Below are 22,018 nucleotides of genomic sequence, written 5' to 3'. Positions count from 1 at the left end.
ACAGTTGTTATGTCATGTAGTGCTTTTTTTTTCTTTTTTGTCTTACATATGAACTAAATGGAAACAAGCAAATCACAACTAGCATATTTTATATGTGAGTGTACATGTGTGTGAATATAATGTAACTTCCCCTTCTCCACAACATCTTACCCTTATAATTTCTCATGTGTTACTTAACTCATTTCATTTCCTCCATCAGTCTTCCCCGGTCCTCTCTCCTCTACTACCAGAAATGTCCCTTCTAACCCATAGAGACTATGCAACACTCATTGGATGTTGTAGGTGCCCTGTCTTAATCCTAATTACAACACTATGAAGTTTATATTATTATCATGCCCATTTCACAGATGAAGACCATGAGTTAAACAGAAGTTAAGCCTTTTACCCACAAATATGCTTTCATAGCTTTTTCTCTGAATCTCCAGCCCATGTGCTCCTTCCTTGTACTAGAATACTGGTAGTTTTGCATTTTCCAAATGGCCCATGCACCATGCATTCTTATTCCTCTGCATGTTTGTAAATTTTGCCTGCCTGAATGTCATCCTTTCACACCCCTGGTCAGCCCTAGTTAGCTCTTCCTCTCTTGCCGGAAATATCTCAGAGATCACTTTCTTGGGGAAGCCTTTCCCATATTCCCTGAGTCTCCTTTGCACTCTACATTTTTTATTCAACTTACAGGTTTGTTCATGCATTTATCTCTGATTGAACTGTTCCTTCTTTGAGGATTAAGGACCCATTTATCTTTGTTTTCACTGCCTGTCCCAGTACCTGACATGCATTACTTATTGTTATGGAGTCAACAATGGGTAAGACTGAATCCTAGATTATAAGGTAGCAGATGAGAAATCTAGTCAGAATTACGATTTTTATTTTGTAAGATTAATATTTAATTATATTTGAACTCTCTTTAAAAAATCAGAACATTTTAATTAATATGGATCTCTGCCAGACAGGATTAGAGCTGCATATACCCATAATTCTGTGTAGAATGCCACTCCCTTCCATGAAGTCCCTGTATCTTCCTATTAGAGTTTACTTGTTAACCACTGGACCTAAGGCAATTAGCTGATCAGTTGTCCATTGAGCTCTATTCTTCTCCCACCACAGTGGGGCACATAGAAAAATCATAAAACATAGTGAGGGACCTTAGAATCCAGCTGAGATGACAAATCTAATACACAGAAAATTTAAGTATAAATACTCCTAATCTGCAACCATAATACACCAGTGGGTTACTGAATACAGACAGAAGACCACTTGTAGTTAATTAGCCCAGTTAGCCTAATACCACTCTGCAGGATATAACAAACTGTCATCCAAAACTGTGTAGGGGAGAAAATCTCCATCTGCCACTCCTGTAGCAAGGTTATGAAACCAAACTCTCCTAGCTGGCAAAAGGCTTCCCTTTTTGGAAAGATGCCATCCCAGACTTTTATTTAAAGTTCAGTGATACAGGCCAATTCCTGTTACTAATTCCACGGAAACATTTGGTCTTCTGGGGTGGCCTTAGAGTTTCCAGTCCTTTTGATAATTTGTGACTATGTAACATATTATATTTTGTTTCTTGTATTTCAATAACATTATCACTCCATTTAGTTTCTGTTTCTATTGTATCCTGATCTCTTTTTGAAAATAGTTCTGATACTAAATATCATCCCAGGGTCTTTCTTGTCTTTCTTTTGTTTGTTTGTTTGTTTGTTTGTTTCTTTCTTTCTTTCTTTCTTTCTTTCCTTTCTTTCTCCTTCCTTCCTTCCTTCCTTCCTTCCTTCCTTCCTTCCTTCCTTAACTTACTACTAAACCACAGCTTTACTGCTTCTGCCCTTAGTTTTTCTTAAAAGTGATTTTGACAATGTGTAAGCTTAAATTTTTCCTCCATGATAATATTTTATCCTCAATGCACTTGTACATTTGTGATCTTTTTATTCTCCTGAACTTCAAAGGAATAATTGTGTGTGTGTGTGTGTCTATTTTATGTTTTCTCAAAGTTTCATTTGTCTCCTCTTCCTATAATAAACATCAACAGAAAAACAGAAGATTACATAATTAACTAATATGTGATTTTTCTATAGGGGCAGTATATTTCCCATGATTATATTCACTAAAATTTTATCAGTAAAATTTTATTTAGCAACCTAATATGATTGCTGTTGTCTTTTCTTTTTACCTTGGAGATTTTCTTCATTGTTTGTTTTGTCAACCTTAAAAGTAAACAGCCAGTTATTTTACCAGCAAAATGGCTTTATTCTGGAATAGCAGAGAAATTGCAATTCAGGACCTGCAAACTATGGCAAACCATAGGCAAGCCTGGAGATCAAAGGAGAGGACTGTTACTTTATTGAGAAAAGGAGGAAATTTGGAGGGGCTGCTTTGAAGGAAAAGTCCATTGAAAGAAAGTGAGTGTGCAGGGTGTTAATGGTTTCTCATTAGCTGAATTGGATTTTGTTATTTGCTGAGCTTGTTGCTGAGCAGGGAGAAACTTTTCCTTTCCTTGTAGGGTAGTAAAATAGGCTTCTTCCAATTGGGAATGCAAGGCGTGCCTCTTCCTGTTGGGATCTGTAATCTGCTGGTCCCCCCACCTCCATTTTAAATGAGGTTTCCCATATTCAGTTTCACAGTTTATTTTAAGAAAATATACTTCTCTTATTTTCACAGGTAAAAAGATGGCTTATCAGAAGGTCAATGCAGATCAAAGAGCTCCAGGACATTCACAGTATTTAGACAATGATGACCTTCAAGCCACTGCCCTTGACTTAGAGTGGGACATGGAAAAGGAGCTGGAGGAGCCTGGTTTTGACCAGTTCCAGCTAGATAGTGCTGAGAATCAGAACCTGGAGAATCCAGAGACTGCAGACCTCAATCTTGATTCCATTCAACCAGCAACTTCACCCAAAGGAAGGTTTCAGAGACTTCAAGAAGAGTCTGACTATGTAACCCGTTATACAAGATCTGCACCAAAGAGCAACCCCTGCAATTTTTGCCGCCTTTTAAAAATACTTTGCACAGCCACCGTTTTATTTATTTTGGGGATTTTGATAGGCTATTATGCACATAAAAATTGTCCTTCAAATGCTACAACTTCAGGAACGCTTGATCTTCACTTATACCAAGAGATTCTCAAGACAATCCAAGCAGAAGATATTAAGAAGTCTTTCAGGTACGTGGAGAAGAAATTGATGCTGGTGGGATGCATTTCCTGAGAAACATGTCTCACAGGGAGTTTGAATTGGTGGTTTTGCCATGGTTTAAGGTTAGTCCTGCAAGCCAAGCAGCAAAACTTGGCAGCACACCCTTCACAGAGAGGATGCACGTTTCAAATTTATGATGCTGTTGTATTAATTGATAATAAGAATCATAACTACTGTGGAGACTGAAAGACTCCAGTCATTGCATATTCTCCCTCTTGGACAGCCCAGGTAGGCCAAATCAGGGTGTAAACACAATTGGATATATGTGTAATAAAAACTAGGGTATTAGCCATATGATTGAAATTTTTAATGACTACAGAATGAAATAAACCTCTTTTTATGGGCTGAAGTAACTATCTCTTATGGTTAAGAGCTAAGACAAGCACCGATAGTATTTGGTTTCTTGCATTCCCGGATTTCTTAGCACATTTTTTATTGAAAACCTTTGGGTTCCATATATAAGGCAATTCTAAAAATTCATCTGTCTCTACTTTCTAGCACATGACCTTTCTAGCCAGAATGTGTTGATTTTTAAGTTAAATGATAAGAAAATATTCTTTATCTAGCATTAATTCTGAGTTCTTGGGAAAAGTTTCACTGTTGTCTTATAATTAATGGGTATCTTGAAACGGTTGCTATATTATTAGCATATATGTTGACTTGTAAAGGGTTTGCTAGTTTACATTTTTAGTGAAATGAAGACCTGGAATGTTAGCTCTCCCATATATCTTCCCTATTTGCCAAGAAAAGACAGTCCTAAGTGAATCCTATATGTTGTTTATAGGTAGATGAGAGAGAGGGTGCTACTTGCCCAGGATATTCTTTCTGGGTTACATTGACTCATTACAGACAAGATGTTGGCATCTGTGCATTTCTAGGGAGCTCCTCGGGAGCATACCCACTGAAGGTGCATCATGGTATCTATGTGCTGAAATGTCTTGTGTGTTGGTATTGGCGAATTATTATTCTCTTCCTAAAAATCGTATCTGAATGCCTAATGGCAGTTTGTTTCCTATACCCTTCTGCACCTGCTGTTCATTGTTGCCTAAGCATGTAATATGCAGACTTTCCATGGTATCGCTCAGTGTAAAATTGTTTACGTAGAATTGACCTGAAAGATATGTCATTAACTTATAATGGGTGATTCTATCAGTCAGGATCAAACAGACAACAGATAACTCTCTGAATATTGAAAGCAGAGGGCATTGAAAGTAGAGAAATTACTCCATCAGTGATAAAATCTGAGAAGGCAGCTGGGACAGTGGGGCAGCCCAAAGAAAAGAAGCCATTACTAAACCTAAGCTGCAGGGACAGAGGGACCTGGGATAACTTGGTGGAAGCTGGAACTTTCCATATATACACGTGCAGGGGGGTGGAGATGTAGCCTCAGCTACTGAAGGCAGAGAGAAAGTAAGAAGTATGGCAGCTTCTCCCTTTCTCCTGTTTTTCAGTATCCTACTAGTTGTCCCATTGACTGAACCCAGCCGGGATACTGCAGACTCCGAGCCTGGGAAGTCATTCTGAAGGGTTCAGCTCCCTGGAGGAGGGAGAATGCAAGGGGCCTGTCAAAGATAGATCTAACTGACACAGGGCTCTTATTAAAAAAAAAAAAAAAAAAAAAAAAAAAAAACCACCGAAAGCAGAGGTTGGGAGGAAGAAGGAAAACAGAACTCTATGAAACTGTGTCAATTGTATCTTCATTGTGGACATTCTTTTGCAAAAGTGTCCTCTGGAAAAGAATCCATGGGTTAAATTTTTTGTTAATACTAATAATTATTATGTTTTCCTGATCAACTGCTTAGTTTTTAACTTACGATTAACACAATAAATCTCATAACCTAGCTTCTTCCCTCTTTCCTTTGGCCTTTATAGTAAGTTCAGAGTCCTATTTGTATTGAAATCATAAGGAATTTTATGGCATGCATTTTTTTGTGTACTAACTAGCCTACATATTTATTTCCTTTCTCTGGCTTTCTTTGCCTTACTTATTCTAATTATTATTTTTTTCAGCATCGTAGATATCTTTAAAAACTGACTTAATGTCCTTTTTGCAAATAGGCAGCTGGTTCTAAAATTGTAAATGTATAATTAAATAAAAGTATTCATTATTTTCCTCAGAATAGGAGTTGTGTGACAGTAAAGCATATATTCTCCTCTAAAACTTGAAAATCCATAAAATATATATTTCAAAGCTAGCTACAAAAATATAATCACTAACAATTATATTGCCAGGCAGCATCCAGTGGTTGAACACATATTCCCAATTGTACTACATCAAATAGACACATTTTTTTCTTTATTGAGATAAGAGATTTTTCTTCAATAAATATCTTCATACAAATATGTTTACAGTAACTTTTTACAAATAACATCTCATCCAAAGACAACCTCTTCCCTAATAGTCATGGTAACCAAATGCCCTACTATGAGTTTCTATGTTTACTAAGTCATCTTAGCATTAACTCTATATATCACAGATACCTACGGCTACTTTTCATCAATTTATGCTTACTTTTGGGCTCTTATTGGCTCACTGTTTTGTTCATTAGTTACTTTCTTTCTTCTCTACTGGTTCTCCATCCTTTCATATACTCTTAAGACTAGGACAGTTCTTGCCAAACATCCAAAGGTTGTGCAAAGAAAAGATATTCTTTTTATAATAGATTAGAATGCAGACCTCATGAGGGAATGGACTAAATTTGCTTTGTCCAACATTAGACTCCTATTGTCTAGTAAATATTGAATAAGTATTTTTCTAAGGAAATGAGTGCCTAAGTAAGTGAGTGATCTACATATAACTGGTAAGTAAGTAAGTGATCTATATATAACCGGTCAATTATACTATGTATTTTGAAAGTCATTTGACTTACCATTTTTATTTTTCATATGATGATTATATTCAAAATATTAATATAATACCTACTTACATTATAAAATATTTTATATTTTATAATATTAAAGTTACTCAGAGGATCTGCTGTCTTCTGATTTAAAGAAAAAAAAGTGACAACTCGTATCAAAACCAGATACTGTAAAAATGTTAAAGTACAGTGTTGATATCTCAGTTCCAGCTGAGGCTTAAAGACAATTGATAGTGCATATCTAACTAGGACAGCATGCAAAACTTGAAGGGGAGAATAGCATAAAACTCTGAGATGAGCACCCAGTTTTAAAAGAAATAAAAGAACCGATAAAAAGGAGTTTTTTTTGAGATTGCTGCTAGTGGTGGTTTTAAGTCCCAATTTCTTCCCAAAGATGAAGCCTCAAGTCCAATGAAAAAAGGGTTTAATAGAACTACTTGGAAGAACTTGATAGCTGCCTCACAGAGACTGCCTGATTTCCACTTGAGAAGTCTAAGTTATAAGAGATGGATTGGTTTAGTTGCAGATAAAAGTACAAAAGAAGAGGTTTTGGGTGGCCTATGACAAACTTTGCTTCTATGGACTATATCCAGACAGACAGGATATGAATATGAATGAAAGAGAGAGAGAGAGGATTATTAGGATTGTGTCATGCCTCCCTCCCATTTATATATTGCAATCCCGGTGATCAATATGATCGTATTAGGAGATGGGGCCTCTGGGAGGTGGTTAGGTCACAAAGGTGTATTTCTCACAAATAGGACTGGCAGTCTTACAAAAGGAGGCCCCACAGAGCTTGCTAGTCCTTTTATCATGTGAGGACATAGTGAGAAGGCATTCTTTATGAACCAGGAAGAGGGCTCTTATCAGCCACCACAATGAATCTGCCAGTGCTGTGATAGACTTCCCATTCTCCAGAACGATGAGAAATGTTTATAAGCCAACCAAAAGTCTGTAATATTTTGTTACAGTAGCCCAAATGGAGTGGGGGTTGGAGGGAGTCTTACAGATCTTCTCCAATAAAGCTTCCTTGATGGCTGAAAAGAACTTATCAGAGACAGAGCTAGAGATACGGGTCTGTGGAAGAAGTAAGCATTTGAGCTGGAGGAGAATGTATTACTCACATCAAAGGAAGGTGAGAAGTCCCCACTTGTGGGATGAATGGATCTCCAAAGAACCCACAAAGCAGCACAAAAGGAAAATTCACCTGACAAGTCAAGCTAGATTCAGGAAGTGCCATGCCAGTTCATAAGAGTATCTATCAAGTGAGAACCATTTGCTCCCACTTTACCTAGTCTTACTTGCTCTGTTTCAGCCCTGAAGGTATAGACACACAAAGCAAAGGAGCTGACTACTCTCCCTACTTTGACTTCAGGGTTCCCAACTTAAAGATGGTCAAAAGTGGGGTAAAGTTCAAAGTTCTGACTATTAAATGACACTGAACATTTTAATTACTCACTAGAAGAACTCAGGTCACATAACAGTCACAAGAATTAGTGGAATTTATATCTAAGAATAGGAAAAAATCTAGCCTCAATGAGTAAATGTAAATAGAATAAAAGTACTTTATGATTCCATTCCCTGAATTAAAACATTGTTCAATATAAAGGTTATGTTCAGTATTTTAGAAAAGTACATATTTGAATGTGGTGATTCGTAGAGAATCTCTGATAGACATACTGACTATATATCCCAGTTGAAGAATCTAATTACCCCATAATAAAACCCACATAATATGTTAACTTAAAGCAAGTACTTTATATGTTGACCAAACAAAAGAAAAGCAAGCAGAAGTTTAGTTACACTTGATCACATTTGTAGACATGGTCAAGATTAGCATAGGAGCATGAAGACCATGTTAGTGTATGTATAAATGTGTGTGTCTGTGTGTGTCTGTGTGTATTAATCTAATGTGATTATCTCAGTCACTTCTGTCTATGCTTAACTTGTTGCTATTTGAAATGCCTTCACTTCTTTATGTAATTGGTTTACTTCTTCCACATATCTTCTGTGTAAGCCGACAGGGTATATTCAGATACATAGCAGATATGTTCCGATGGGTCAGAATCCAAATAAGCCATTAAAACTTAGTTTTATTTATGATTTTGGTGTTTTGGAACAGTAACTACTTAGATATGCAAGTTTACTGGAAACATCAAAACAGGAGGGTGGGCCTACAAAATAATCTATGAATAGGAATGATTCATTTGATCAGGCCTTATTGATATAGAATCTGGGTCCATTCAGTTCCATGGACCTCAATAGCCATATTTCTCTGATAGTCACTGAAGTGTTGAAACACCAAAGTGACTTAACTCCCTTTCAATCTTTACTACTTTTTGTTTGTTTGTTTCTTCTCCCAATACCAACTGCTATATTCCCCAGTTTATGATTGATTCCATCATTCCTATTCCACAGAATAGGCCAGAGGCATTATTTTGAGGGCCAGAGGCATTTGTGACTCTGTATTGTGTTTTTTCCTGGTCTAGCTTTGGCCAGTTGGGATGCTGGTCACCTTGTATAAAACATGTTTACCTAGGGCTGTTGTGAGAACTCTTTAACTTAGAAGCTTCAGTGTGACAGGTATAGTGTTTTATGTTTATTATATAATGAAGTCACTGAGTCTTTATTATATATATTGTTGAATGAATGACCTCTGTGTGTGTGTGTGTGTGTGTGTGTGTGTGTGTGTGTGTGTACATGCACTAAAGCTCATAAGGACAGGGTTGGGTGCCTGGGTGGTTAGGCCGGTTAAGCATCTGACTCTTGATTTTGGCTCAGATCACGATCTCACAGTTTGTGGGTTTGAGTCCTGCACTGGGCTCTTCATTGACAACCTAGAGCCTGCTTGGGATTCTCTCTCTCTCTCTCTCTCTCTCTCTCTCTCTCTCTCTGCCCTTCCTGCTCTCTCAAAATAAATAAATAAACTTATAAAAAAGATCATAAGCACATTGCTGAACAGAGTAAAGTATGTTTAAAACTTCCAAATTTAGTTACCAAATATATTATTATAATAATATAATTTGAAATGGATGAACTAATGAGGTTAAGTATATTTTTGAATGCAGGACTGTTTTGACTGTGAAATGGTGAGAAGGAAAACATGGGTGTGCCTTTTTTTAAATGTTTTTTTTATTTTTGAGTGACAGAGCGAGAGAAAGACAGAGCATGAGCAGGGGAAGGGCAGAGGAGACAAGGAGACACAGAATCTGAAGCAGGCTCCAGGCTCTGAGCTGTCAGCACAGAGCCTGACACAGGGCTCGAACCCACAGATCTTGAGGTCATGACCTGAGGCTGAAGTCAGATGCCTAACACACCAAGCCACCCAGGTGCCCCCAAAATGGGTTGTATCTTAATTATGGCTAACATAGTATCTATTTTTTTTTCATTTGTATATCGAAAGAACATTGTTGTTATTTTCTTATTTACAAGTAAAATATACACAGAAACTTAGAATTAATAAAGTAACAACCACCCATAATGCTATCACCCTTTCTCATCATTTTCTTTCTATCTTTTCTTATCAGTAAGCAAAACTGTATTATACCACGTCTATTCCTTCAGTATCTGTTTTAAAATTTTCTGCCTACAATATATTAAAACCATTTTCAAGCCAATAAATATAGACTTAAATCATTATATTAAAATACTCCTGGTATTCCATTAGATAGATGTCATGAATTTATTGAACCTATTTCTTATAAATGGACATTTATTAGGTTGTCTCTACAAATCTTCTTGTACATAAGTCTTTGCTTCTTTAATTATTCTTTTCTAATAGGTTTCTGGAAGCAAATCACAGATTCAGGGAGTTTAAATTTGTTTAGTTATGTGCTTTGTCTTACCAAATTGCTTTTCAGAGCTGCCAGACTTCCAGGTCCTCATTATTTTTTATTTGTTTTAATAGGGCAAAAATAATGTTGACAAACTTTTTATATCTTAATTGCCCATTTACCTTTCTTTTTACATGTATAAACTACTTTTTAAAGCATTTAAAAAGCTCAGATCACAATCTCACAGTTTGTGGGTGTGAGTCCTGCACGGGGCTCTTCATTGACAACTGAGAGCCTGCTTGGCTTTTATAGGCTCTTTCTCCCATGGCCTTTATAAGTTGAGCAACTAAAGTAGTATAATAATAGTAAGGGAGTCTATTACTTTATGTATGGTACCCCATTTTCCTGAATTTTCTTTAGTAGACACATTTGTTAACAAAATAAAATGAACAATGAGCTCTCTAGGATTTATTTATTTTTAAATGTCTGCATTATTTGGACAGCAGCAGTATTTTTCATCACTGTCTGGCTTGGTGCAAGTAATTAAGCCCGAGTTCAGTTACAGTTACGCTGTGAAACGATCTTTACAAGCATTAGTAAAACACTGTATTTTTTTTAAATGGTAATTAACTCTTCAAAAAGTTTAGGAAATGTAAATTTTCTTCAGCAGTATCTTGATAAACAAGACCTGCTCTGAAAACCTAGGTAGTTTTCAATATTGGCTCATATACTTTGTATTTTGGTAATTAACTTTTGATACAATAAATCGAAATGGATTCCCGAGGCTAGTTTTCTCTTCTGAAATAAACTCTTAAAAATCATCTGCTGCTATTGCTTCTTCTCCTCCTCCTTCTTTCTTCCTTTTCCTTCCTTCTCCTTCCTCCTTCAGTGCCTTTGGCAATGGTAGTGTAGTTAGTCATACATGTAACTTGCGTAGAACATTTCATATTACCAATTAGTCTTTGCCATTGACACTATTTAGTACTGTTACTGGGCTTTAATGGCACTGAACTACAAGAATGGCAGATTCGCTACATGCATACTGCCACTTCCTGTTGTCTGCCCCTTCTGTGTCCATGGCAGTCATAACTCTGTTTTTCATTGTGTTCAGACCTTGCTGCAGAGTCCTCCTCAACCCAACACTCTTGGCAGCCCTTATTCATTGATCAGAGGTGCATAAGAGGATTTATCATTCTTATCCTATGTTACCCCTATACTGGGTTACATCATAAGAATTAGTTTCATTTAAATTGCACGGATGAATTTCTCCTGGAAAGGGGAAGTTCATACTTTTATCAGGCCAACTAACTGCAGCAAGAAGCCTGGATTCATAGCTACCCTCTACTGCCAAGAAGTCCAAAATCTTAGAACCCTACTTGCTAGCATCTGCTATATTTTTATGATACCTTCTTATATGAAGTTGATCACCTGCAAGGAGAAAGATCTCAGTTCAACCCATCTAGAAATAAAATCTGTAATTCATTCTTCCACCCAAATCTTTGTTCACCTGCCTTCACCTACCATCCCTTGACATAAGATAGTAAACAGAATGTGTTGCTTCTCTGTCCCTTTCTTTTAATCCAGACATTAGATTTGTTCACTCATTACAGTATTATTGTCTTTTCTGTGCTCACAGTGTGTCTTCATTTTGTGGTCCTTCCTTTTCCACATGTATCACCCATGATTCCTTCCTTTCGTTTAAGAATGCTACAGTCCCTTTACCAAATGTATGAATGTTCTGGTTTTCTGTTCAAAAAAGATGATGTTTACACATTCCCTTCGTCTTAGATGAAGGAGTCAAGGTATTCCTCACCTAAAGAAAGCTGGCTGTGGAGTCCTGCAGACTGTTTTATGGTTTTCAGAGCATTAAAAGACTCCTTTAAATCTGTGATTTCTCTTTCCTCTGATGCTACAGGACTCTATCTTTTGCTGGCATGCTTTTTTTTTTTTTTTTTTTTTTGTACAAGTGTAAGGCTTGATGATGGTGGTGCTGTCAATAACTGTTCTCTAGTCCCCTGCTGTAATTTCCATCCATCTGTCTGTCCTTCTCTGTTGTGTATTATTATTATTATTTTTGGTCTCCGTCTATATATATATATATTGTTCTTCATAAATTTCAGTATTAGAATGAGAGTAGGAAAGCTGGGAGAAATTAAGAAGGTAATATAGCAACTGATATTTTAATTGGAGAAAAACATGTAATTGTGTAACCAAAGTGCACGTAATTCAATTTATGCAAATGATAGCAGAATGCATTTAATAGCAATAGAGTGACAGTTCCTAAAGGAAGTAATTAGCTATTCTATCATTGATCTCTCCATATAACAAATGTACACTGTCTTAAATTTAATCACAAAAGAATACATAGTATAGGATTTATTTAATTATGCATAATATTTTCTTTCTCCCAACTTTAGATAAAGGAGCTGCTTCACTCGGAGTTTCTCAGTGTTATGCTGAATGACATTAATTCTCTTCAGTGACTAGATCAACAGACTAATGAAAGCTTATACTCTTCACAATCCTTAGCCATTTGACCAGAGCAAGAGCAGCACTCACCATAGGATGAATAAAGATTATTGACAGAGTGGCTTTTGTCTGCAATGACCTTATCAGTCCTGACCTGTTCAAATACTAGGCATCCTTTGAGGTCTGGCTCAGGTGCCAGCTGCTTTAAAATGTTCTTTTCCATCTCCTACCAGTTGATTCTATCTCTCCTTACAACTTGTAGAGCTTCATGTTTGTTTTTTTTTTCTTTTTGTTGGCATGAATCACTTTCAGCTTTGTAGTGAAGAAAGAGCTATATGAGTCTGGCCCAGTACTTGAGCCACAGCATACAAATACTCAGTAAATCTTGACTGTGGCAGGGGATGAACCCAGAATACCTAGACCTACTTGATAAAGTCTTCACTTCCGTGTGAATTCTCTTTCTCTCTCTCTTTTTTTTTTTTTTTTGTTTTTTTTTGTTTTTAGGAAAAGTACGTATGCTTCTGGTTATTCATCTACATGATTGGAATTTGAAATTAAAATCATTTATTATACATAATATGTGTCTATACATAATGCATATACAGTCACTCTACATTTGTTTAGTGATATTCTGTGTAATGTAGAGAACATTCTTTTGCTTTCAAGAAGAAGTGAAAGTACAAGTGTCACAAAGTTATTTCCATGATTGCAGGCTTTAGGAGACACACAGTAGATCCCTTCACAGGTCTTTTTCTGCCCTGCCAAGAAGGGGTTGGTTGTCTTAGTCTAGGGCCAGACCTGCCAGAAGGCTTGCTGTCTCTCTGCTTTCCTGCTGTCTTGCCCTCTCTGTCCCTCCTCGCTCCCCATCCCTGACCAGCTTATACCTCCCTGCATACACAATTTTTTTATCCTTAAATTTATGTACTAAGATTAAGTTATTTAAATTCGTAGTAAACACATGTTCTTTTCTTAATCTTTTTTACTGAATCTATCTGAGGTAAAACATCAGGCAGGACTATGTGTTGAGAACTGGGTATTACATGTAAGTGATGAATCACTAAGTTCTTCTCCTGAAGCCAATATTATACTACATGTTAACTAGCCAGAATTTAAATGAAAATTTGAAAAAAAAAACACAATAAACATTAGGGCTATGTTAAATTTGTTGAGGATCAAAATGCAGGAATTTGAGTTTTTTTAATTTGATTTTTGTGGCATTCTTAGTGGGAGGAATATATTTTACATAATGAAAGGACTCTTTTGCAGTGTCTATGTTCTATGGTCAATGAAATATTTCCATCAGATATATCAAGGTCATCTGTGCTTACTGGCTTTCTATCCTGAAAATGTCTCAACCTTAAGACTTGTCACATCTTTCTTATGTCTTTCCTGCATTGACTATCCTATGCTTTTTCATCCGTTCACTTCTTGATCTTATTCATTCCAAAAAAGGAACAAGATCAGTCAGATGTAGTACAAGGGAAAAACAAACCTTTTTCTTTGAGGATAAAGTATGTCAGTTTCCTGTGTGGATTCACTTGACTTCCCGACATTCTAGCGATAGAAAAGTTGGTAATGATCACATTTAGTAGAGTGAAGTGTAAGTTTAACATGGAAAGGTTGGGAACTGATTACATACTTCTCTCTTTCATGTTCCTTTTTAATGTCAATGAAATCAAGATTCAAATGGCAGATATGGCCCATTGAGATTTGCAATTTGAAAATCTCAATCTGTGCTTTTAGAAATTAAGTAAAATGCTCAAAATTGTGACTAAAAGTATTAATCCCGTAATCTCATCATGGTGGTTACAGGGGAAATTTAAATGAAAATATATGTGTAAATAGATGATTTATGCATGTTTGCCAAATCGAATTACGTACTTTATTACAGCTACTAAAAAAAAAAAAAGTCAAATGGGTGTTTCTAGCTGGCAATAAAGTTGGCTAGTAATTCAGGTACATAGAAAGGGGTGATAAAAACTTCTTCCTCATTGCCTCTATCCTGGGAAACTATCACAGAATGGATAGATGAGTTTATCTTCTAAATTTTAGATGGTTATAACTACAGTATAATGGTTAATTTTATGTGTCAACTTGGCTAGGCCACAGTGCACAGATATTTGGTCAAACATTATTCTAGATATTCCTGCAAAGGTGTTTTTTAAATGAAATTAACATTTAAATCAGTAGACTTTGAGTAAAGCAGGTGACCTTCATTATCATAATTAATGTGTGGGCCTCATCCAGTCAGCTTAAAGCCTGAATAGAAAAAGACTTTGGGGGCACCTGGGTGGCTCAGTCAGTTAAGCATCTGACTCTTGATTTTGGCTCAGGTCATGATACCATGGTTCCTGAGTTCAAGCCCTACGTCAGGTGTCGTGTTGACAGTGCAAAGCTTGCTTGGGATTTTCTCTCTCCCTCTCTCTGTCTCTCAAAATAAATAAACTTAAAAAACATTTAAAAAAAAAAAGACTTCGGTCTCAGAGAGAAGAGGGAATTCTACTAACAAATTGCCATTGAATTTGAATTGCAACTCTTCCCTGGGTCTCTAGCCTTTTGGTCTGCCCCACAGATTTTGGATTTGTCTAGTCTCCACAATTGTGTAAACCAATTTCTTAAACACAAATCTCTCTCTAAATATATGTACATTTTGCTGGTTTGCTTTCTCTTGAGAATCCCAAGTAATAATACATATAGATTTAGGGAACTTAAATAAACCAATATAATTTGGCTTTTTTTTTTTTTTTCTACAGAATAATTTAGTCAGCCTGTAGGATTAAATTGAATAATATGGAAAATTGACACTGATATGAAAACAAAAACAGTTAATGTCCATCATTTTCCTTATTTCATTAATGCATTTCAGATCTTGCATATGTCTAATAGGTATTTCAAATATTTTATTAAAGATTTTATTGAAGGTTTTAATTTCATTCCATTTGTGGCATCAAAAATATAGTCAACTCCCCATGCAAAAATGCACTTTCCAAATTTTACAAAGTGTCATTCTTGTCTGGGGGAAGAGAAAAGGCATTCAAGTTTCCTTCCCTTTCATTATAACTGGAGCAAATATATTAAATTTTATATGCCTGATTTGGGAAATCAGTTTCTGTCTTCAATAACTGATTGTGTGTTATAGCTGGGTCCTTTACAAATGAAGTGCACTTCTATTGCTTAAAAATTGCTTTCCTGTGCAACATGATGTAGTAATGAATTATATCCAAATGAGCCTTATATTCACAATGTCATAATATGTAACTCGTCCCCTGTGGAACTTTTTTATTATCTAATACAAGGCAAGCTAATGTCTTCCCCTCATGGCTCACTTCTCAGAAGGGTATGCAGCTTTTCAGCATTAGAAATAAAGAAAGAAACTATGATTTGAAATCAAATTACCTTTTTATAAACTCTCTAAATCACAGAGAGCACCTTAACATGTCCCAAAATATGCAAATCAAATTCCGATAGAACAAGAAACAAAAGGAGTAGTTCCCATTCTATGGAGTATGTTTCTATCTGTGAGGACAAAGTGAAACTGAACATTTTTCTTTGAACAGAAATGTGTGCAGGTGGTTTTTACCTTCAATAAAAATAAAATAAGTGTGGGCGTTTTCTCTCTATTTCTTCACTTGGTTTCATCATGTTAACTATTCTGTAGGGAACAACTTGTAAGATCAGCTTGTACCAATATTGTAGTGCAAGCTGCTACATAGATTCAAGAGCTTTAATTTATTAGCCAGATAATTTTTGTAATTCGACGAAACGTCAGATATTCCCTTATTACAGCCGCCTTAGGGGTGTCTCAGTGGTGTACGGGAATTTAACTGAATATTTCAAAATATATCTTACTATTTCATATGGGCAAAAGGCAAAGGGAGAAAAATGTTTATTTTAGTCCAGTGGGACAGCCAAGATAAATTGTATTAGGTTTTCATAGGCTGCTACTTCTTGTGGTTTACTATGTTTTGTTGTTGTTGTTGTTGTTGTTGTTGTTGTTACTGTTTTTCTTTTTTTCTCTTGGCTGAGACCCTAGCAGATTTTTTTGCGTCTTGCTGTGTGAACCATTGCTGGATCTGAATCAGGACAAAAGCCTTCCTTCTGCCTTTCTTATGTTAAGTAGAGAAACTAAATTCCTATAAGGTCATTCTCTCCTGGTTTAAAATTTTAACTTATATTTCAGCCAAGTAATTAAAATCCAATACAAAGATAAACACATTCACTGGCTATACAGAAAATTATTAGGGAGTTAGGGGCAATATCGAAACTGTACAGTGTTACCGAGAAAGGAGACATCTCAACTTTCTAATTGAATTTATATTCCATTTAAAAAGTACCACCTTAGCCTACCATCACAAGACGTGTCCAGGGGGCCATTTACGACCAGTGCATTTATTCATGTATGTATGTATTTATTTAATGAGTATGTATTGTGGGCCTACTGAGTTCTGGGCTAGAGACAAAGCAATGAACAGAACATTCAAGATACCTGGATTTATGGTATTTATATTCCCACTGGAATGCCCAAATTGAAGCAACGGGAATATACTTGTATATGAAAACTAAGCATAGTGACACAAAATCACACATTGTGATAAATAGAAAGGGAGGGAGGGACGGGAGAGATAGAGAAAGAAAGAGAGAAAGAGATTGCATTAACTTGCAGAGGTCTCTAGGGGCTACTTTTGGATGTAACGTTCAGTTCAATTTCAAAGGGACACTTACTGTATTCCAGAAGGATTGACCACTCCCTCTGTACCTCTAAGCCATGCTGCCCATGGAACTGTAGGATTGCTCAGCTGCTGGTTAGTAGAGTGGGCCCCACCTCCTTGCTCTGGGGAGTGCCATAGAGTTTTTTCCCTACTAATATATGTGCTTTTGCCACTATCTTGGCAAACAACACCCAAAACAAAACCATACACACACAAAACAAACAAAACTCAATTCTGCTCCAGAAACCAATACTACACTATATGTTAACTAACTTGAATTTAAAGAAATAAATGCAAAAGACATTTTAACACACACAAACAAAAACAAAAAAAAAAAAACAAAAAACAAACCAAAAAACCAAACCCACTTCTAAAAGTGAGTTAGCAGGAAGCAGCAGTGGGAGGAGATGGTGAGCTTTAACCATTCTTGAATTTCTATTTATTTGCACTATTTAACATGGAATTTAACTCACAAATAAGAAACCCTGTACTTCATGGCTGCCCCGTTTTAAACTTATTAAAGATAGAAAAACTTACTTAAAGTTCTGCTTTCCTTTTCAAAGTAGCCTCATTTCTGAAGATTGCCTCATCATGCCTAGTTTTTTTTGTTGTTGTTGTTGTTGTTGTTGTTGTTTTCATAAATTTCACATTACCTACAGAACTGGTATGGTATAAGTAATAAGATAAAAATCTTTTGTATAGCTCAGTCTTATTCTGAAATAACCATCCTAAGGATGAAATGTTAATCTTGGATACTTGAGTTCTTAGTTCTTGTTTAAACAGTGGCAATCTTTTGAAACAGTTGTGGTTTGCTAATTATATGCAGGTATGGTCTGACACCCAGTGATGCACGTTAACTTTTCAAGACTGCAGGCAATATTTGTGAGAAGAGTTGCTTTACAGACTTGAAAGTTAAAAATATTCACATGGATTTTTAAATTTTTTTAAATGTTTATTTATTTTTTAGAGAGGGAGAGAGATAGACAGAGACAGAGCCCAAGCAGGGAGGGGGAGAGAAAGAGGGAGACACAGAATCTGAAGCAGGTTCCAGGCTCTGAGATGTCAGCACAGAGCCTGACATGAGGCTTGAAGTCACTAGCCATGACATCATGGCCTGAGCTGAAGTTGGATGCCTGAACCGAAGTTGGATGCCTGAGCCACCCAAGCTCCCCTCACATGGATTTTTTAAAACATCTACTTATACTGCAATTTCATCCTGTCAATGGATAGAGACAGGGGATTGGAAGATGTTCTGCAATAGCCTTATTCAGTTACCCTTTTGGCAGGAAATGTGGAGAAGAAGTTGAGACTGCAGGGTTTGAGAAAGCTTAAAGCGTGTGTTCTAAGGAAGCAGCACCTGTGTGGCAATCACAAAGGTAGAGAAGATAGCGATTGCTGCTAGTAATTTTCATTCCAGAAATAACTTTTTTTTTCCCCTGGGAAACTAGGGGAAAATTGAATGACAGACAATACGGATAATAAGCATTACTACAATAATCTGTAAGCAGGGAACAGATATTGAGCATTGTGAGAAATGTCATTTGGAAAATAATTTGCTAATTGCCTGGAGAAAAAGGCTGTGAAAGTTACACAAGATGATTTAAAAAATTAGGAAAGGTAGACAACAATTTGGGGTGAGAGAAACAAAATGACAATCCACAACAAAATGAATTAAGTGTTCCTTCTGCCTGGTGATTTAAGAGAGGGTTTCTGGATTAGAAACCTGAGTTAGAAAGTAATAAATAAAGGCAATGCTACTGTAAGAATCGAGTCTAGAAAATTCTTAGAAGGGAAGAAAAGGTGCTACAGCATAAGCTAATGGGAGAAAGAGTCAACAATAGAGCCTCAGAGAAATGGCTACTCAACTGTTCAGATCTGAGAGGCCCTCTCAGGCCTCTTGTGAGAGCTCTGTACAAGACCTGGGAAGAAGGTGATGATTTGCCTGAGTCCACGTCTTGTAAGTGAAGTAAGCAAGCATGTGAAGAGGAATCCAGAGAAAGCTGCAAAACTTAGCAGAGGACCAAGACCCACTCTGGGTCTCACTTGACCTTGGAAAGTTGCCCAGGACTTTCCAGAATCTATATCTAAACTGCACACTCAATGTTTGATAGAGGTCACACACTATTTTTCTGAAGATTAAACTATTTAATACAGTTCTGTCATAGACGTATTTATGTCTAGTGCTTCTGAAATTCCTCAGAATGCTGGGAAATAGGAATATGCCCCTAGAGCTATTGTTGACATTAACTATGAACTCAGGTGGTGAGTTAGTAGTAATCTAGGTATGAACATATGATCCTTTGTAGGCAGCTACAATAGCATATTTGGGAAAGTAAAATGATAAACACTTGGTTTCCATCTGCTCCTGAATTAGCTTCCTGAAACTGTTCTTACAACTCTGCTGTGGTCCACAGATAACTTTAGCACAGGTCACTTCCTGGAACATTTGACTCCTGTTTCTCATGATTCAGTGCCACTGCCTCCTCTCGTCAGGCAGTTGGGGAAATGTAAATTAGGGTTATTGCACACATATCATTATCCCCTGCAGTGCCAATACTACATTTCTGTAATGGGCACATCATGTTCTTTTGAAGATTTGAAGTCAAGGGAATGTATATCACAGTAACTCAAAGAACTTAGAATTGATTTGAAATCCGTCTGGTTGGGATCAAATCCCAGCTCCGTTCTATCAACCTGTATGATTGTGAGCAATATCTTAAACTTAGAATAACGCAGTTTTCTCCCTCACCCCACTTTCCTCTCAACTTTACTCTCCTCTTTGCAAGTTTATGGGTTGTTTGTTTGTTTGTTTGTTTGTGGTTGTCTTCCAAGGCATGTCATTTGTCTCACTTTCCATATTCAAATATTTTCCTAAACAAAGTTCTCTCTCTGAGAATTTTGATGTCAGCCAAAATAATACTTGTTTTTTTGTACCAAATGCACAATCATATCTACAAAATAAACTTTTATTGTACCTTACAAATACACTTAAATATCTCAGGTCTAAACTCATACTGAGGAAGAACTCCACCTCCTTACTTAAAGTCATACTCCTCTATCATGACACAATACAACAGTAGGCAGAACAGAAGTAGTTCATTCTTCTTAAATCATAATGTAAAGTCTTGAAAGGTAAGTGAGGATAATTTCATGGAAGTCTTTGGAGCAAAGTTGACGGTTAGAAGTTAGTTCTTGATATGATAAGAAATCATCAACAGGTTTAGGGTAGGAGAATTCCAAGACCATATGTACCTTCTAGGAAGATTGCTTTCTGAAGGATGGATTAGGGACAGGGAGAGACTGAGAACAGGAAGGACCTTGCAGAGATGGTTACAGCTATGACTTTCACAGTAGACACTTAATATTTGTCACATGTGCAGCCAATGGCATACGAGTGGGGGGAGCCTCAGTGGAAAGGTGTGCACGCAAAGACAAATGCTGAAACAAGAGGCATAATACACAAAATTGATTTTTTATCTACTGTTCAATTTTGATTAAAATTCTCAGGCTTTAGGACTGCAGCGTCGATATCAGCTCTTCTTGCCAAGAATCTGTTAATATCTGTGAAAAGTCTGAGATTTTACTGAGCTATCAAACTAACAAGTTAGTGTGTCATGATTTCTTGGACACTTGCAGAGAGCCCTGAATCAAAGACGGAAGATCGTTGAGTATAGCACAAGCATCGTGTTTGCATGAATTCTTGGAGCCCCACTTTCCACAGGGCATTGAAAGGTGGCCTAGCTGACACCTGAATGTGTAGTAGTTACATTACAGAAGAGGAACTTTGAACTTAGGGATCCTAAATCTCTTATACCGGACAGTAACTATACCTGCATATTCTCAAGGGAGACAGTATTTTCTTTTTTTTTTCTTTTTTTTCAAGTCTGTAAACAAACCTCATTTTTTTCTGTGGAGGAGACACTGTCTATATCTTTCAAGGCTGTTTGCCGTATGCATATCCTTGGAAAGATTGTTTTGAGTAAAGGTGTCCAGAAATGGGAGAGAAAGTCTCATGTAGAGTCAAGTTTCATCTTTGGCTCAGATTTATCAGGTCTTAGTAAATTACTTAAACATATTAAACACCTGCTTCGTGCAGTAGGTAAATAGTGGGAGTGGTGTTCTCAGAGGAATGCAGTATGGTGTCTACTTTCAGAGAGTTTAAAGTCTTCTTTAAGGATAAAGAGAGTAATATGCCCCAATCATAGAATTCAGCTATCATATTTGTAGTAATACAGACAGATAAAAGTGCCATCAAGAGAAAGAGAAGAATTCTCATTAACGGAAATTAAATAACATGGGTGTGGCATTAGTTCTTTTCAACATTTGAATTTAGCTTTATAGCAAAAATAAACTTTGATAAGTCAAAACAAACCTGAGAAAACCCCAGGGCAGTCTGGAAGGGCTAAAAATACTAATAATTGCAAATAGGATTTAGACATAGAAAATTTTTTTTGGTCTATGGGCTAAATATTATTAGGCCACAGTGAAATGAACTGATTTATTTTTCATTGTCCTTATTACTTACTTAGTTTCTAAATGTATACTGAACATACCAGTGTCATACCTTTACTTAGAGTTATTTCAGGCCTTGAAAAACTAGCTATGGTTTATGATCTTCCAATGAGGCATTACTAATCACCAGGTAGCAATTAAAAACAAGAAGGCAGAGTGTTAGCAATAAATACACATTCTGGGATACACTCTAAACCCTACACCCGTTAGCCATGGTTGGAATGTCTCAGTTCAGTAATGCAGTGGAATTTAGAAATTCTTAGAAGGAAAAATTATGTCTAAAATTTGAAAAGATTGGGTCGTTATTCATTATGTAGTGCTTGTTTTGTGGGGCAAGAGGCTTAGACCAATTAAGATATATAAGCAAAGAAAATTTCTAAAGTAACATGTACTGGCCACCCACTCAAATCAGAAACTTTTCATAGTTGTACGTTGCTTTTAACAGTTCACATGTTTAACTGATCCGTATTCCTTCCCAAATTTTTATGATAAACTAAAATGGATTTTTT

The 22,018-nt window shown here is 36.4% G+C and overlaps 1 protein-coding gene across 8 annotated transcripts in view; it reads left to right on the top strand.

The window, feature by feature from the left end:
- NAALADL2 (N-acetylated alpha-linked acidic dipeptidase like 2) overlaps nt 1-22,018 on the top strand; it is a 1,336,058-nt gene that overhangs the window by 645,316 nt on the left and 668,724 nt on the right. For all 8 annotated transcript variants that reach the window (XM_049629585.1, XM_049629587.1, XM_049629586.1 and 5 more), the window contains one exon: nt 2,653-3,154. In XM_049629585.1, the coding sequence (XP_049485542.1) occupies nt 2,661-3,154 (494 nt within the window). In that variant the 5' untranslated portion in view covers nt 2,653-2,660. The remainder of the gene's footprint in view (nt 1-2,652; nt 3,155-22,018) is intronic.

This window comes from Panthera uncia, chromosome C2 (assembly GCF_023721935.1).
Source record: "Panthera uncia isolate 11264 chromosome C2, Puncia_PCG_1.0, whole genome shotgun sequence".
Classification (NCBI taxonomy): domain Eukaryota; kingdom Metazoa; phylum Chordata; class Mammalia; order Carnivora; family Felidae; genus Panthera; species Panthera uncia.
Note: the sequence above shows the minus strand (reverse complement) of the source record. Positions and strands in the feature narration are given on the sequence as shown.